At 35.6% G+C, this 17,692-nt stretch overlaps 1 protein-coding gene across 1 annotated transcript in view; it reads left to right on the top strand.

Moving 5' to 3' along the window:
* CD2AP (CD2 associated protein) overlaps positions 1-17,692 on the top strand; it is a 144,698-nt gene that overhangs the window by 87,508 nt on the left and 39,498 nt on the right. The window contains exons 6-10 of the mRNA XM_047101876.1: positions 5,387-5,574; positions 8,370-8,448; positions 8,845-8,939; positions 11,041-11,145; positions 16,331-16,367. Of these exons, the coding sequence (XP_046957832.1) occupies positions 5,387-5,574; positions 8,370-8,448; positions 8,845-8,939; positions 11,041-11,145; positions 16,331-16,367 (504 nt within the window). The remainder of the gene's footprint in view (positions 1-5,386; positions 5,575-8,369; positions 8,449-8,844; positions 8,940-11,040; positions 11,146-16,330; positions 16,368-17,692) is intronic.

Genomic DNA, 17,692 nt, shown 5'->3' with positions numbered 1-17,692 from the left:
CTGACATTGAATAAAATGAAATACCAGCTATATATCTAAGAAGTAGCAAAATGTGACAATTTGGAGGAAAAATTGATTGATAGAAAGTGGACCACAAATGATGGAGTTGGCAACAAGAATATTAAAATAACTATAAAAAAATGCTCAGCATGCTCAAGGAGGTAGTCGAAAGTGTGAGCTTAATGAGGAGGGAAATAGAAGATATAAAAAAAGAACCAAATGGAACTGACTACTAGAGACAAAATACACAATGTCTGAAATGAATTCCTTCTTGTGGAATTTTGCCAGTAGAGCACGAAGAAAAAAATGATCGAACTTGAGAATGTAGTAGTAGACTCCATCCCAAGTGAAGCACAAAGAGCATAAAGACTGCAAAAAACTTGGGATAATTTTAAAGAGTCTAACATACATAGCTAGAGTTACAGAAAAAGAGGAGAGAGAAGGTGGTCAGGAAAAATATTTGAAGAAAGATATTAAAATATGTCCAATTTGATGCAAACTATAAATCCACAAATTCAAAAAGGGTGACCATACAATCCAGGGCTGGTAAAAGCACATCATAATTAAGTGCTAAAAATAAACAGTGAAGTGGAAAATTTCAGGAATTAGAGGAAAAAGGCACTTCAAGTAGAGAAGAATTAAGATAAAAATCCACAGAAAGGTGGCTCAGTCGGTTGAGCATCCAACTTTTGATTTCCCCTCAGGTTATGATCTCACGGTTCATGAGATAGAGCCCTGTGTTGGGTTCTGCGCTGACAGCAAGGAGCCTGCCTAGGATTCTCTCTCTCCCTGTGTCACACACAAGTCCGCTCTCTCTTTCTCTCTCTAAAAATAAATAAACTTAAAAATAAAAAAGATAAAAATCCACAGATAATCATCAGAAACTAAGTATGGTGGAAGGTAATGGAATGAGATCTTTGAAGTGTTGGAAGAAGAAAAGTGGTCAACCTAGAATCCTATTTTTGTGAAAATACTCTTCAGAATAAAGGTGAGGTAAAAAAGTTTTCAGCCTGGAACACCTGGGGTGGCTCAGTCGGTTATGTGTCTTACTCTTACTCTCAGCTCAGGTCTTGATCTCAGGGTCCTGAGTTCAAGCCCCGTGTTGGGCTGTGCATTGGGCAAGCGTGGAACCTGTTTAAAAAAAGTTTTCAGCCAAAGAATAATAGAGAATTCATTACCAGCAGAATGTATCCTAAAGAAGAATTAAAGCAAATTGTCCAGGAAAAAAGTAAAATGATACTAGATTGGAACTTGTATCTATATAAGCAGAATGAAGAGTGACAAAAATAGAGGTAAATATGTGGATAAGCATAAAAGTTTCCCATTTTTAAATTTCTTTAAAAGATAATTGACTATTTAAAACAAAATAATATATCATGGGAAACATAATGTAGAAGTAAAATATAGGTATGTATGTATGACAATAGTAGTTCTAAACACAGAAGAGATGAAATGGAAATGTGCCCATTGTATGTGAAGTGGTATAGTGTTATTTGAATGTAGATTTTGTTGGGTTAAAGATGGCATATTATAAAGCTAGAGCAACCCCTAAGAAAGTAAAACAATGAGGAATAGCTAATAAATAATAAAATGAAGTGGTAAAAATTACTTAAAAAAAAAAAGACACGAATATCAGCTCCAAATGGATTAAGGACTTCAACAAATACCTGAAACCATAAACTTAGAAGAAAACCTAGGTGGTAAGCTCTTTGACATCAGTCTTGGAGATGAGTTTTTGGACTTGACTCCAAAAGCAAAGGCAACAAAAGCAAAAATGAACAAATGGGACTACATCCGTCTAAAAATCTTCTCCACAGCAAAGGAACCCATCAACGGAATGAAAAAGCAGCTTATGGAATGGGAGAAAATATTTGCAAATCATTTATCTTAGAAGACATTAATCTCCGTATTTATATATATATATATACACGTGTATATGTATATATATATATATAGAGAGAGAGAGAGCTTATCCAACTAAAAACCATTAAAAATGGGCCGAGGATCTGAATAGGTATTTTTTCAAAGATGATGTACAGATGCCCAATATATACATGAAAAGATGCTCAACATCACTAATATTCAGAAGAGTACAAACCGAAACCACAATGAAATATCACCTCACACCTGTTCAGATGGCTGTTATCAAAAAGACCAGAAGTGTTTGTGACGATGTGGACAAAAGGGAAGCGACCTGCACTGTTGGTGGGAATGTAAATTGGCACAGGCACTATGACAGTATGGAGGTTCCTCAAAAACTTAAAACTACCATGTGATCCAGCAATCCCACTTATGGTCATTTACCTAAAGAAGAGTAATACACTAACTTGAAAAGATACCTGCACCCTTGTGTTCATCAGAGCATTATTTACATAATGGATAAAGAAAATGTATTATGGGGCACCTGGGTGGCTCAGTCAGTTGAGCATCTGACTCTCGGTTTTCAACTCTGGCCATGATCTTGCAGTTTGTGAGATCAAGCCCTGCGCTGATCTTGGAAGTCTCTCTCTCCTTTCTCTACTCCTCTCCTGCTTATGCACTCTTGTGCACACACTCTCGTGTGTGCTCTCTATCAAAAAAAAAAAAAACAAAAAACTACAACATTAAATTAAAAAAAGAAAATGTTATATATACACAATGGAATATTATTCAGCCACAGAATATAAAGAAATCTTACCGTTTGCATCAACATGGATAAAACTTATAAGCAAAATAAGTCATGGATGACTTACAAATGAAATAAGTCAGACAGATGAAGACACATACTGTATGATCTCACTTAGATGTAGAATCTGAAAACACACTAAACTTAGAGATACAGAAAACATTGGTGGTTGCCAGAAGCAAGGGGTATAGGATGGGCAGAATGGGTTAAGGTGGTCAAAAGGCACAAACTTCCAATTATGTATAAACATATATATATAAATTTATAAATTTATTATATATAAAAATAAGTTCTGGGGATGTAATGCAGAGTATGGTTACTGTAGTTAATAAAATTGTATATTTGAAAATTCATAGGAGAGAAGATGTTGAAAATTTTCGTTATAAGAAAAAAAATTTATAACTGTATGGTGATAGATGTTAATTAAGACTGGTGATCGTTTCACTATACACACACACACACACACACACATACATACATACATACATGTATGGAATCATTATTTATACACCTAAAACTAATATAGTGTTATATGTCAGTTATATCTTAATAAAAAAGGAGACAACAGAGCCCACTGTCTCTATGTGCACATACTGAGGAAAGGCCGTATGAGGGCACAGTGAGAAGGCAGCCATCTGTAAGTCAGGAAGAGAGATCTCACCAGAACCCAACATGCCAGCACTGATCTGGCTTCTAAACTCCCAAAATGAAAAAAATAAAAGTCTATTGTTAAAGCAAAAAACAACCCAAAACAAAAAGAGAGAGAAAGGAACAAAGATCAACTGGGTAAATAGAAAACAAATAGCAAGATAATGGATTTAAACCACATCAGTGATTACATGAAAATTAAGTTCTCTAAAAACTCTAATTGAAAAGGCAGTTGACTGGATAATATGCTTAATATGCTTCCTACCAGAAGCTCACTTGAAATATTAAGGTAGTGGTTAAACTAAAGAAGAAAAAGGGAATTCAGTGCAAAGCATAAGAAATCTAGAATGGTTACATTAATGTCGAAGTGTATTTCAGGAAAAAAATATATTACCAGGGATAAAAAGGAACATTTCATAATGATAGAGTCAATTCATAAAAATTATGTAACAATTCTAAAACTGCATTATTTAAAAAAAAATGTTTATTTATTTTGAGAGAGAGCAGGGGAGGGGAAGGGAAAGGTGGGGGGAGAGAGAATCCCAAGCAGGTTCCATACTCAGTGCAGAGCCTGATGTGGGACTCGATCTCACAACTGTGAAATCGTGACCTGAGCCGAAATCAAGAGTCAGATGCTTAACTGACTAAGCCACCCAGGCACCCCTGTATGTGTAATGTAATACCAGAACTTCAAAGTACGTGAGACAGAGACTGCCAGAACTGAAACAGGCAAATCCACACATAGATTTGAACATGCTTCTCTCATTAATTGATAGAAATTAGTGATGATGTAGAAAACTCGAATAATCAAATAAGTGGATCTAACTGATGTTTATGGATAGTTAACCTGGTAAGAGAATACACATTCCTTTGAAGAGTACATGGAATATTACCAGATACACCCTTAATGTTTGGGCATCAAAGAAGTCTCAGAAAACTTAAAAGATTTCAAGTCCTATGAAGTAGGTTTTGTAAATACAATGGAATTATTTTAGTAATAGATATTTGGGAAATCCTCAGTTACTTGGAAACTAAACAATATTTGTAAGTAACCTGTGGGTCAAAGAAGAAATTGTGAGGGAAAAAACTGGTTTTTCAAATGAAAAAAATGGAAACAATCAAAATTTGTGGAATGCAGGTAAAACAGCACCTATGGAGAAATTTATTGCTTTCAATGCTAATACTAGAAAAGAAAAAACTAATGTCCGTGATCTAAGTTTTTATCTGAAATCAATAAAAGAAGAGCAAAGTAAACCTGAAATAATTTGGAGCAGGAAATGAGAGCAAGAAACTATGAAATAAAAAACAAGCCAACATTCAAGAAGATCAGGTTCAACAGTTGAGTTTTTTGAAAAGATACAAAATTGATAAAGGTCTAATGACTGATTGAAGAAAAAAGAAAATATTACTGTCTGATTAATAACCAGATGTGAATGTCACCACAGATCAGACATTAAAGGGATAATGAAAAAATATACTCATGAATTTGATAACTTAGATGTACAAATTCCTTGAATAGTACAACTTCTCAACAAATAGAAGTAATACAACGTCTGAGTAGCATATGAAGAAATTTGAATTCATTATCAAAAGTCTTCACACAAAATACTGAATCCTATCAAGCATTTAATCTTTTTTTAAAAAATATTTGTCTATTTTTAGGAGAGTGCAAGTGGGGGAGGGGCCGAGAGGGAGACAGAGGGTCTGAACCAGAACCCGGCTTTAGGCTGGCAGCCTGACAGCAGCGAACCTGTGCAGGGCTTAAACTCACCAGCTGAAGCGTGAGCTCACGGCCTGAGCTGAAGTCAGATGCTCAACCAACGGAGCCACCCAGGCGCCGCCTACATTTCTTAATTAGCATTTTACTAATTGAATATACCTAAAATTGATACCATCTTAAACAGTATCCAAAAAATGCAGTATAAGCGTATCTTACTTTTTTGGATATTTTCGTACTCTGTCATTTAACTTTATTTTATCATTTTTAATTAGGCATAGGATGTAAACAATATGGGAGGGAAATATCACGATCTTTGTAATTCTGCATTCTTCAAAAGCAAATTATTCTTTCAGAAAATGTTTTTGCTGGGCCTACCTCACCCTCAGCGTCTCTGGGCAGTGGGAATGAGGCTGCACTGGGATCAGTCACACAGCCAAAGAAAATTCGAGGGATTGGATTTGGAGACATTTTTAAAGAAGGCTCTGTGAAACTGAGGACGAGAACATCTGGCAGTGAAGCAGAAGAAAAGAAAACAGAAAAGGTAATAATGGTGAACTTAGATTAACTCTACTTAACTCTCTCATGAAGCACTTTTTAAGGTGTAAGTCAGTTTGCAACTCTGTTACACACCCTTTTTTGAGATTGCTAATAATTGGTTATGATTGAGACGACTGTGAGAAACTGTTTTCAGCATTACACTGATTAATGTTTATGTTTGATTCTTATAAAATGAGAATGTTTGGGGCGCCTGGGTGGCGCAGTCGGTTAAGCGTCCGACTTCAGCCAGGTCACGATCTCGCGGTCCGGGAGTTCGAGCCCCGCTGATGGCTCGGAGCCTGGAGCCTGTTTCCGATTCTGTGTCTCCCTCTCTCTCTGCCCCTCCCCCATTCATGCTCTGTCTCTCTCTGTCCCAAAAATAAATAAACGTTGAAAAAAAAAAAATTTAAAAAAAAAAATAAATAAATAAAATGAGAATGTTTATTGGTATTAATACCAACTTTTCTAAGTTTTTAGTTACCATAGGTAAAAATGGGAAGGGCAGGAGTTTTTTTGTTTTGTTTTGTTTTTTGCCTTTTAAAGCTAAAATTGCATACTTTTTCTTTAAATTTGAAATAGGCCTAAAATGGGTCATTTTAAAATGGATTCACAATGAGGTATTAAGTTAATTAGGCACTACTTAACTCTCCTCTGGATTGTTGGCAGTGGTGAAATTTGCTTCTCCTCTAAATGTATGGAGAACTTTGTTTTTCATTAGCATTTTGATGGCATTATGAAATAAATCAAAATGAATGTACCATAAATTATAACATCTAATAATAGGTTTCAAAGATTTTTTTTTTTAAGTTTTATTTATTTGAGTAATCTCCCACCAGGTGTTGGGTTTTAATTCACAACCCCGACATCAAGAGCCGTACGATCCTCTAACCAAGCCATGCAGGCACCCCTTTAGTAACAGATTTTGAAATAAACTAATAACGTTTTGTTTTGGGGGAAAAGAGCTACAATTTTTAGAACATGAATTTCAAGGCTGTTTTTTGAGGTTCACACCTTAGAGGTACAGATTGAGTACTTCAGTTAGGAGGTTTTCCTGTTGACTTTTAGGGCATTGTTTCATTTTAGTTCTCAGTTGTATGTCTGTATTTAAGTTTTAAGAGTTGAAAGTATTTCAGTATTTACTTACCTAGTTCCGCTATATTTCACTAATTAGACTGATTTGGTTGGTGAAATATATTCTCAAGTTTTCTTCTAAAATGGTTAGTTTCCACATATTTTTTCTTTCCCAGTTTGCTACATATATTTTCATGTAATAATGATTTGGGTTCAGGAAAGAGAACTTGTACTTTCTACCCTACCGTCTCCTAGCTCTGAGACTGTCTGGCAGTAAGATTATGGGGCCTAATTGGTTCTTGGTTTTGATACCTTGATTCAAGGTAAAGATTGGAATTCTTGTGGTTTTTGGAATGGTGCTGTATAGCCAGCCATATAATAGCCAGGGATGCTGGAGAAGCACTGTTTGCATTATGAAGGACATTAGATAATCTGGGGCTCCTTTCTAACTTTAAAGCTTATGAGGGGCGCCTGGGTGGCACAGTTGGTTAAGCGTCCGACTTCAGCCAGGTCACGATCTCGCGGTCCGTGGGTTCGAGCCCCGCGTCGGGCTCTGGGTTGATGGCTCAGAGCCTGGAGCCTGCTTCCGATTCTGTGTCTCCCTCTCTCTCTGCGCCTCCCCCGTTCATGCTCTGTCTCTCTCTGTCCCAAAAATAAATAAACGTTGAAAAAAAAAATTTTAAAGCTTATGATTCATAACGAATAATTTTATTTAGTTTAATGATTACACTAATACTCTTTCAGTTGCCACTTACAATGTTCACTACTCAAGAGTAACTGTTAGTGAGAGTCCTCTCAAATATCACCCTATTTGAGAGCCTTGCAAGCCTTGCTTTTGATCACTGATCCATGAATTGATAGAGAGCACATTTGCTATATTTGTAGGTGATTTTGATATCAGATTAGAAGAAATGATGGTTAGACTTGTGAAAAATTAAAGTGAGTATCTTAAAAGAGAAACAGAACACACAGTGATAGGTAAGTTAGTAGTATATTTAGATTTTTAACTAATGAAAGCTAAGGTCAAAAGTAATGTTCTTTCTGGGGAGAGAAGTCAAGGAAAACACTAGTATGAGAAGGACTTACTTTAGTCAATTACAATGTAAAATTTTCTACTGACTATAGTTGTAAGGGTTGTAACATTACCTAGGTGTTTTCATTCAGATAGCAGCAATGAAGTATAAAGACCTTTTTTTTTTTTTTTTCTCTATCTCATCCTAGGGAAGTTTAGTGCTGTGGTTTAAAAGCCCACTTTCTAGAGTCAGACTTCCTAGGTTCAAATCCAGGCTCCACTACTAAATTACTGTTACGGTGGGCAGGTTTCTTAACTGCTTCCTAGTCTGTAAGAGGAACGAATAATAATGCTTACTTTATACAGATTATTCAGAGGATTAAGTTATAAGGTATGTAAAGTGTTTAGCTAAGGAGTTCCTACTCAGTACATTTTCAGGTGCTATTATTTTTATTTATTTTGGAGGTTTAACATTAAGTGACACTTATGGGTATTATGGGTATCAGAATGTGTATTCTTAAGATAGGAAGTTTTAAAAATTTGAAGTTCTGAGCTATCATTTCAGTAGTTTTGTTATCTCTGTCTTTTCAGTCACATTACTAACCTGGCTATAAGTACCATTAGGGAAGGCTGGCTTACTGCAAATGAAAATTTTGTTTAATACTGTTATCTTAATTCTCACTTAAAATAGTTGATACCGTCCTTTTCTTTTCTAGCCCTTAATTATACAGTCAGTAGGATCCAAAACTCAGAGTGTGGAGATAACAAAAACAGACACGGAAAGTAAAATTAAAGGTAAATTTTTGAATAAAATTTTCATGTTGGGAAAGAAGCATGCTCAAATGTATTATTAGATTTTTTGAAACTGTATATCAACACTGTACTACTTGATCAGAGTATTAGATCCTACTAGAGGTAAGTACTGCAGGGTCAAAGAGTTCAGTGTGCTTTGTTCACTGATGTATCTCCCTACAGTTAGAACCAGCGCCTAGAACATATTAGCACTAGGAACTATTTGAAAGTATGAATTAATGAAATTGTTACTTAATTCAGTATATAGTGTCGGCCGACGTTATTAAATTTTCTTTAACAGCTTCTAGTGTACTTTTTTTAACACAAAGTAGAGGCTTAATAAGTATTGTTAAAAGAACCAATTTATTTAATCTGCATTATTTACTTTCTTTATTTTAGCTAAGGAATATTGTAGAACATTATTTGCCTATGAAGGTACTAATGAAGATGAGCTTTCTTTTAAAGAGGGAGAGATAATCCACTTGATAAGTAAGGTAAGATACTTGTCAGGTGTTTGGTGAATTATTTAATTTATTCATTCTTCTATTTCCCTGTACAATGTAAGCTCTGGAGGAGCTGGGATTTTGTCTTGTTTCTGTGTCCTGAGAACATGACACATGGTAAATTCTCAGAAAGTTTTTTTTGAGTAGATTTTTATTGTCTGTTTGTATAATAATTGATGTTTTGGGGATTACTTTTGCCATCCTGTTATATTTTCTCTCTAGCCCCAGCTCCTCTAAGTTTCTGTTCTCACTTCCTAGTTTACCCCATTACATTTTTTTTTGCATCTAATGCTTTTTGTATCGTTTATAATATAACAAGAAAAAGAATGGGGCCCCTGGATGGCTCAGTCGTTTAAGTGTCTGACTCTTGATTTCAGCTCAGGTCATGATCTCACGGTTCATGGGATCGGATAGAGCTCTGCATCTGGCTCTACACTGACAACAGGGGAGCATGGTTGGGATTATGTTCTTCCTCTCTCTCTCTCTCTGCCCTTCCCTCACACCCACACTGTCTCTCCCTCTCTCTCTTTCTCTCAAAAATACACTTTAAAAATTAAAAAAAAATGAATAGGGAAACAATTCCATCAATATTGTAGACGTTTATGAGACCATACTGTGTTTGGAAAATGATGCAGCTATTTCAAAGAGTTAAGTAGTTTTATAACTTAGAATGAATTATGGAAAAAGAAAAAGAAAACCCAGGAGTATTTGGGTCTGGGCAGAATCCTTTAACTATTTTTTGTTGTTGTTATTGTTTTATTTTTGAGAGAGTGCAAGCGAGGGAGTGGCAGAGAGAGGGGGCTCTGCACTGACAGCAGTGAGCCTGATGTGGGGCTCAAACTCACAAACCGCTTGATCACGACCTGAGCTGAAGTCAGATGCTCAACTGACTCAGCCACACAGGTGCCCCTGTAACTATCCGTAATAGAAGAAAACTATAAATAAAATACAGTTTTTGTTAATGACTGTATAGCACAATTTCTGAAAAATTTTTCCTTGTCTTAAATTGACTTTGTTATCGGATGGTTTAGTATATGTAATTTTTAATATCCATACAGTTTTGGACTGGTTGTACCTTATTTCTCATGGCCAGGTGGTATTTAGAAGGAATTGTAGAATAACTTGTTAATTTCTAGAGAAATGAATAATATGATTGTGTTTTGGTATATAAAGTGTTAAGAATGTTAAGTAAGATACAGGTTAGAAAGTCATATTCTCTGTCCACCCTCTTCTCAGCACTTTGTCCTTTCTCTTTGCTGAAAACCTTTTATCCTCATAAACCAAATTTTAAAATTATTTGACTCATTTGTTTTTTATTTATTTTTTAAAGTTTATTCATTTTTGAGAGAGAGAGACATAGAGCGTGAGTGGGGAGGGACAGAGAGAGAGGGACACGCAGAATCTGAAGCAGGCTCCAGGCTCTGAGCTGTCAGCACAGAGCCCGATGCAAGACTCGAACTCACAAGCCGCGAGATCATGACCTGAGCCAAAGTTGATGCTTAACCAACTGAGCCACCCAGGTGCCCCTAAAATTTTTGACTCATTAAAAAAAAAAATCCCAATTTTATAACTACTGCTGGAAGTAATGTATGGGTAATATTTGCTTTTTAGGGAGGACCTTATGATCTGTTTAACTCTTTTTTTTTCTTTTTCATAAAAAAAATTTTTTTTTAATGTTTATTTTTGAGAGAGAGAAACAGAATGTGAGTGGGAGTTGGGGAGGGGTGGGAAGGAGACATAGAATCTGAAGCAGGCTCCAGGCTCTGAGCTCGAGCCCACAGTCAGACGTTCAACCAACTGACCCACCCAGGCTCCCCAACCCTTTTTTTTTCTTGTAAAAATAATGGAATTCAGTATTTTTATATTTTGTTGTGAACTTTTTTCTTATTTAAAGATAACACCTATTATTAATATTATATAATATTTTGCATTGTGAATGTTATATTTATTATTATATTTCAATTTTAAATATAATACTTGTGTATAGTTTATAGTATTTATATAAATAAGTTTATATAATGTTTAATAAGTAAATATATATTTAAATAATATAAAATTAATGTAATTATTTGATTTTTCATTTGCATTATAGGAGACTGGAGAAACTGGCTGGTGGAAGGGTGAACTTAATGGGAGAGAAGGAGTATTTCCAGATAATTTTGCTATTCAGATAAATGAACTGGATAAAGACTTCCCAGTAAGCTTTTGTTTTTCAATGATGATAACTGTTTAATGAACCTTTGGCTAGTATTTCTTTACAAACAGTTTTGTTTGCATTATTACTGAACAACTTTATGAGGCGGTTTCCAGTTTATATATTCAGGTAAAATTGAGCTGTAGTAAAACAAAAGAATATTTCAGTTCTGTGCTTTATTTCAGGTTTTCTTTCCCCACTGACTATATTGAAAAGTAACCTTAGACTTCATTACTTTATTATAATTTAAAGAAAAAAGTCTCTCATACTAGTTAGACAAATTAACACTTGCCTGGAAGAATTTACACTTTAATTGTACTTTTGTTGAAAATCTTATTTTAAGGAACTGTTAATCTTACTATATTACTCTGTAGTGCATTTTTGGGAGGGTAAGAAGCAGTCTTTGCTTTCTTACAAGACTTAAGACCTCTGTCTCACTTCTTACAGTGAATAAAGTGAGGCTGAGTCATTCATCAGTGATCTTTTGCTTTTCTGCAACTTGATCCCTTTTTCCCCCATGGAAGAATGGATCTAATTGAGGATTGATTGATTGACTGAAGTATAATTACATACAGTGTCCTATTGGTTTTAGGTATTGTAGATCATAAGGTTTAGATATTTTTATATACTACAAAATGGCACCCGTGATAAGTCTAGTTATCATCTATCACCATACAAAGTTATTATAACATTATTGACTATATTCTCTATGTTGTTCATTACAGCCCCATGACTTAGTTATTTTATAACTGGAAGTTTGTACTTCTTACTCCCCTTAATCTTATTTTATCTGCTCCCTATTTCACCTTCTCCCTTACAGTCACCAGGAGTTTGTTTCCTATGTCTATGGGAGTCTATTTCTGTTTTGTTTATTCATTTGTCTTGTTTTTTAGATTCCACATATAAGTGAAATCATACAGTATTGTCATTACTGTCTGACTTATTTCACTTAGTATATTATTGTGTAGGTCCATCTGTGTTGTCACAAATGGTAAGATTTCATTCTTTTAATGGCTGAGGAGTATTCCATTGTGTATGTATACATCATCTATATATAATATATTATCTTCCAGTAGTGAACAGTTTTACTTCTTCCTTTCCAATTTGGATGCTTTTCTTTTTCTTGCCTAATTGCTATGGCCAAGGTTTCTAGTACTGTGTTTAATAAGCATGGGGGAGTCCTTGTCTTATTCCTGATCCTAGAGGAAAGCCTTTTAGCTTTTCACCATTGAGTATAATGTTAACTGTGGGTTTGTCATGTATGGACTTTATAGTTTTGATGTACATTCCTTCTATACCCACTTTGTTGAGAGAGTTTTTATAAATGGATATTGTATTTTTTTAAACGGTCTTTCTGCATCTGTTAAGATGATATGATTTTTATCCTTCATTTTGTTAAAATGGTGTGTTATGTTGATTGATTTGCAAATGTTGAGTCATTCTTGCATCCCTGAAATAAGTCCCACGTGATCATGGTATATGATCCTTTTGACATATTGTTCAATTCATTTTGCTAATATTTTGTTGGCAATTTTTACATCTATATTCACCAGGGATATTGCCTGTAATTTTCTTTTTGTGTGTGTGATATCTGACTGGTTTTGATATCAGGGTAATGCTGGCCTTGTAAAATGAGTTTGGAAGCATTCCTTCTTCTTTGATTTTTTGGAATAATTTGAGAAGGATAGTTACTAACTCTTTAAATGTTGGTAGAATTCATCTGTGAAGCTCTCTGGTCCTGGACCTTTGTTTCTGGGAGTTTTAAAATTACTGATTGAATTTTATTATTTGTAATCGGTCTATTTATTATTTTTTTGTGATCAAGTCTTGGAACCCAGAAGAAATGGATACATTTCTAGAATCATACTTTTTATGTGGTTATCATGATTATCCATTTCTTCTGTGTTTGCCAATTTGTTGGCATGTAATTGTACTAATTTCTTAGGATCCTTTATATTTTTATCGTGTCAGTTATAGCTTCTGGTGTTTAATTTATTTATTTGGGTCCTGTCTTTTTCTCTTCATGATTTTGACTAGAGGTTTATTGATTTTGTTTATCTTTTCAGTAATCTTTTAATTTCATTGATCTTGTCTGTTTTTCAATCTCTGTTTCATTTTATTTCTGCTTTGGTCTTTGTTCTCCTAACTTGGGGTTTTGTTCTTTTTCTAGTTTCTTTACATGTAAATTAATACTGTTTATTTGGGAATTTTCATATTTCTTGAGATTGCTATAAACTTGTCTGTTAGAACTGCTTTTGATGTGTTCTATAGGTTTGAAAGTTGTGTTTCTATTTTTCATTTGTTTCAACATAGTTTTTTATTTTCTCTTTGATTTCTTTGTTGACCCATTGATTGTTTAGTAGCATTGTTTAGTCTCCATATGTTTGTGCTTTTCCAGGTTTCTTCTTGCAGTTAATTTCTAATTTCATACCGTTGGGGTTGGCAAAGATACTTGTTATGATTTCAGTCTTTGGAATTTATTTCTTATTAATTTTTTTTTTTTTTTTACTGTTTGTTTTTGAGAGAGAGAGAGAGAGAAAGGGAGGGAGGGAGAGAGAGGGACGGAGAGAGAGGGAGGCAGAGACTGAAGAAGGCTCCAGTCTCCGTACTGTCAGTTCATGGCCTGAACTGAAGTTGGACACTTAACTGACTAAGCCACACAGGCGCCCCTAACTTTTGCCATTTTTAATTATAATATATCTTTGTATGGCTCTCTTTGGTTTCATCTTGTTTGGAACTCTGTACTTCCTGGACATGGATGTCTTTCCTTTACTAGGTTAAGGATGTTTGTAGCCATTATTTCTTCAAACAGATTTTCTGTCTCTTATTTTTATCCTTCTGAAACCCCTACAATGTGAATATTAGTACAATTATTGTCATTTCTGAAGTCTCTTAAACTATTCTCATTTTTTAAAAATTCTTTCTTCTTTTGCTGTTCTGATTGGGTGATTTCCACTATTCTATCTTCCATTCAAGTGATCCATTCTTCCGTATGCTCTAATCTGTTGATGTCCTCTAGTGTATTTCTTAGTTCAGTTATTGAAATTTTCAGCTCTGACTGCTTTTTGGTACCTTCTTATATTTTCTACCGCTTTGTTAAGGTTCTTACTGTATTTCTTCATTCTTCTAAGTTGAGCAAGCATCTTTATGACCATTACTTTGAATTGCTTATCAAGTAAATTAATTACCTCTATTAGGGTTTTTTTTTCTGAGGTTTTATGTTGTTCTCTTGTTTTGAACATTCTGTTTCCTTATGTTGTTTGTCTTTCTGCATTTGTGTCTGTAAATTTGGCAGAACAGCTAACTCTTGGTCTTGAAGGAGTGGCCTTATGTAGCAGTGTCCCCTTTGTTTACTGTGTATGCCAACAGGATTTGGTTGGGCAGCTGGAGCTGGAGTAGGCGTGAGCTAGGGTTGCCCTGGGGCTTGCTACAATAGGTCACATGGGCAGGATGGCTGCGGCTAGAGCTGGCGCGGACTCGTTGGTGTAAGACTTGAGCTGGTGTGGACATGGGACCAGGCATTCCAATGTACTCTGTGCCAGGGCCACACGGGCGGGAGGGCTTGAGCTGTTGTGTGCAGGCCTGGGGTATGCTGGAGCTTCCAGGGCCACCTTGTTGGGATGGCTAGAGCTGGGGCTGGCAAAGGCAATAGGCTGTCTTGGTGGGAAAGCTTAGGGGCCTGGGACTTGCTGGGGCAGTTTTAATAGGCCAGCAAGAGTGCCTGGACTCTGCTTTCATTGGCACTGTCAAAGTAGAGCGTTGGGAAAGAAATAGTGGCAATTTCAGGCATCTCCGACCCTGGAGAGAGTTCTAGCAGTTCCTTCCACCATTTGGCAGAAGCTCTATGGTCTTCACTTATAGTCTACTTGCCTTTAAATTGCTCTTTTGTTTCTGTGCCCCAGGGCAGGTGTGTCTGCATGGGACCCTCAATGATACCCCCTACTGCAAGTCCTTACATCTGGGGTGTGTTTTGTGTTGTTACCTTGTCTCCTACTGTGCTCTGTGTGGTCCCTCTGTTGTTTGTTGTACAGAAGCTGTTCAGTCCACCCTCAATTTTTAAGGAAGAATTGCTCTGTATGTAGGTGTAGTTTTATCGTGTCCACGAGAGAAGGTCAGTTCAGAGTCTTCCTATTCCATCATCTTGGACTGCCTCCTCCTTGCTCCTTTTCTAATGGAGTTGGAGAGCAGACACTGAGAGCAAGATGGTCTGCTGGATTTTATTTAAGCCAATGTTGAAATTTCCAAACTTTGCAGTCTTTATGTAGTTAAGTGAATCACTAGAGGTTACTCTATGGGTTAATGTTGTCTGAGGCCCTTCTTTTGCTCGATTTCATTCAGTATTCAGCCTTCCGGGTGCTTTATTTTTATACCCAAGGAACACATTATTTGGGAGGGCTTATTTAGTGTTCATACAGCACTATCAGTTAATTTTAATTTGGGAAAACCTGATTCACGTCTCAAGTTTTTGATGTCATTAAGTCTTAAAAATGAATAAATGCTAAACCCAATAAATTTGAATAAATTGAAGAAAAACAGGCTTTTTCCTTGAATCTTCTCTTTGAGAGTTCTGAAGAATCAAGAGTATAAGCTAGATATATTTATTAGGTGACTCTTTTTTTTGTTGTTGTTTGTTTTAAAAACAGTCTCTTCTCTCTCCTTTTCCCCAGTACTCAGCTGTTAAAGAGAGGTAAAATTGTGCCTTGGAATCTTAAAGTAGGGGAGGCAATAATGAATATTTTTGATTATCATTATGATTTTTTTAATGCTTCTTTATTTTAGAGAGAGAGAGAAAGAGTAGGGAAGGAGCAGAGAGGGAGTCAGAGCATCCAAAACAGGCTCCGTGCCGAAAGGAGGGAGCCTGACGTGGGGCTTGAACTCACAAATTGTGAGATCATGACCTGAGCCAAAGTTGGATGCTTAGTCGTCTGAGCCACCCAGGTGCCCCTGATTATCATTAAGATTTTTTAGATTTATCATAATCACTGGTAAGTTTTGACATATTTGAATTTTGATCAAGAAGGCATTTGTTCTAATAGAATAAATTTTTTGTCAGTGGCCTTTTGGTTGTTAAGATCTTACTATTTTATAACAGATACTCATATAATTTAGATTAATAACGATCAGAAGTTATTTTAAGCATATGTAAGATGTAAGTATTCACATATTTTTACCATTGTTATTTTAATAGAAACCAAAGAAACCACCACCTCCTGCTAAGGGTCCAGGTATGTAGGAAACACATTATTCAGTTTGCTGTTTTTCATATTTTCAAGTTATAAAATGGTGAAATTGGATTTTAAGTAAACCATTTATTTATATGAGCAAAAACCAAATATGATGTAATATATACAAATTCTAGAAATACATAAAAATTGAGTGTTCACATGCATTAAGTCTGTATTTTTTAAGTATAAATTGTATACAATAGGATGTTAAAAATAATTTGTATACTTTAGTTATGACTTGTCATATTTCCCCCACACACACACAATTTAAGTTTATTAGTCTTGAAAGAGAGAAAGAGAGCAAGCAGGGGAGGGCCAGAGAGAAAGAGGGAGAGATAGAGAATCCCAAGCAGGCTCTGCACTGTGCAGAGCTTGATGTGGGGCTCGAACCCACAAACCGTGAGATCATGACCTGAGCCGAAATCAAGAGAGGGACACTTTGAGCCACCCACGTGCCCCTGTCATTTCTAATTAAGAAAACTGACCAAGTTTAAATGCATTTAGAATAGTATACTTCAGGGGCACCTGTGTGGGTCAGTTGGTTAAGCGTCCAACTTCTGCTCAGGTCATGATCTTGCAGTTTGTAGGTTCAGGCCCCACGTTGGGCTCTGTGCTGACAACTAAGAGCATGGAGCCTGCTTTGGATTCTGTGTCTCCCCCTCTCTCTACCCTTCCCCCACTCATATTCTGTCTCTCAAAAACAAAAATAATTTTTAAAAATTAAAAGAATAGAATACTTAATATATTGACCTGACTAATTAGTTATTCCACTTTTTCACATTAAATTCATTTGTTAATGTCTCATATAAATACTAATTATTTGTATTTCTTCAGAGAGTATGCTGAAGGGTTAAACAAACTCGAAGAGTTTATTTTTATTTTTTTAAGCAGTTGAATATATTATGGTATACTTAGAAGAGTTTTCCAGAGTTACAGTTTCATAATCTGGCCCTTTGTCTATTTCTGTAAGTTTTAGATCCTAATTTCATTTCTTCTCCTTTTTTTCTTTTTTTTTTCTTTTCTTCTCTTTTTCTTTTTTTCTTTTTCTTTTTCTTTCTCTTTCTCTTTCTCTTTCTCTCTTTTTGTTTCTCTTTTTCTTTTCTCTCCTCTTCTGTTACTTTCTAGTTTTTTGTTTTCTTTTTCTCTCCTCTTCTCTTCTCTTCTCTTCTCTTCTCTTCTCTTCTCTTCTCTTCTCTTCTCTTCCCTTCTCTTCTTTCAAGGGGGTGGGGGAGGGGGAGGGGCAGAGAGATGGAAAGAGAGAATCCCAAGCAGGCTCTGAGCTGTCAACATGGAACCCGATGTGGAATTTCATCTCACAACCAGGA

Source organism: Lynx rufus, unplaced genomic scaffold (assembly GCF_022079265.1).
Source record: "Lynx rufus isolate CCGP_SWC_20201006 ecotype Redwood Valley unplaced genomic scaffold, mLynRuf1.p SCAF_6, whole genome shotgun sequence".
NCBI lineage: Eukaryota > Metazoa > Chordata > Mammalia > Carnivora > Felidae > Lynx > Lynx rufus.
The sequence above is the reverse complement of the archived record's forward strand: the minus strand, read 5'-3'. Positions and strand labels throughout refer to the sequence as shown.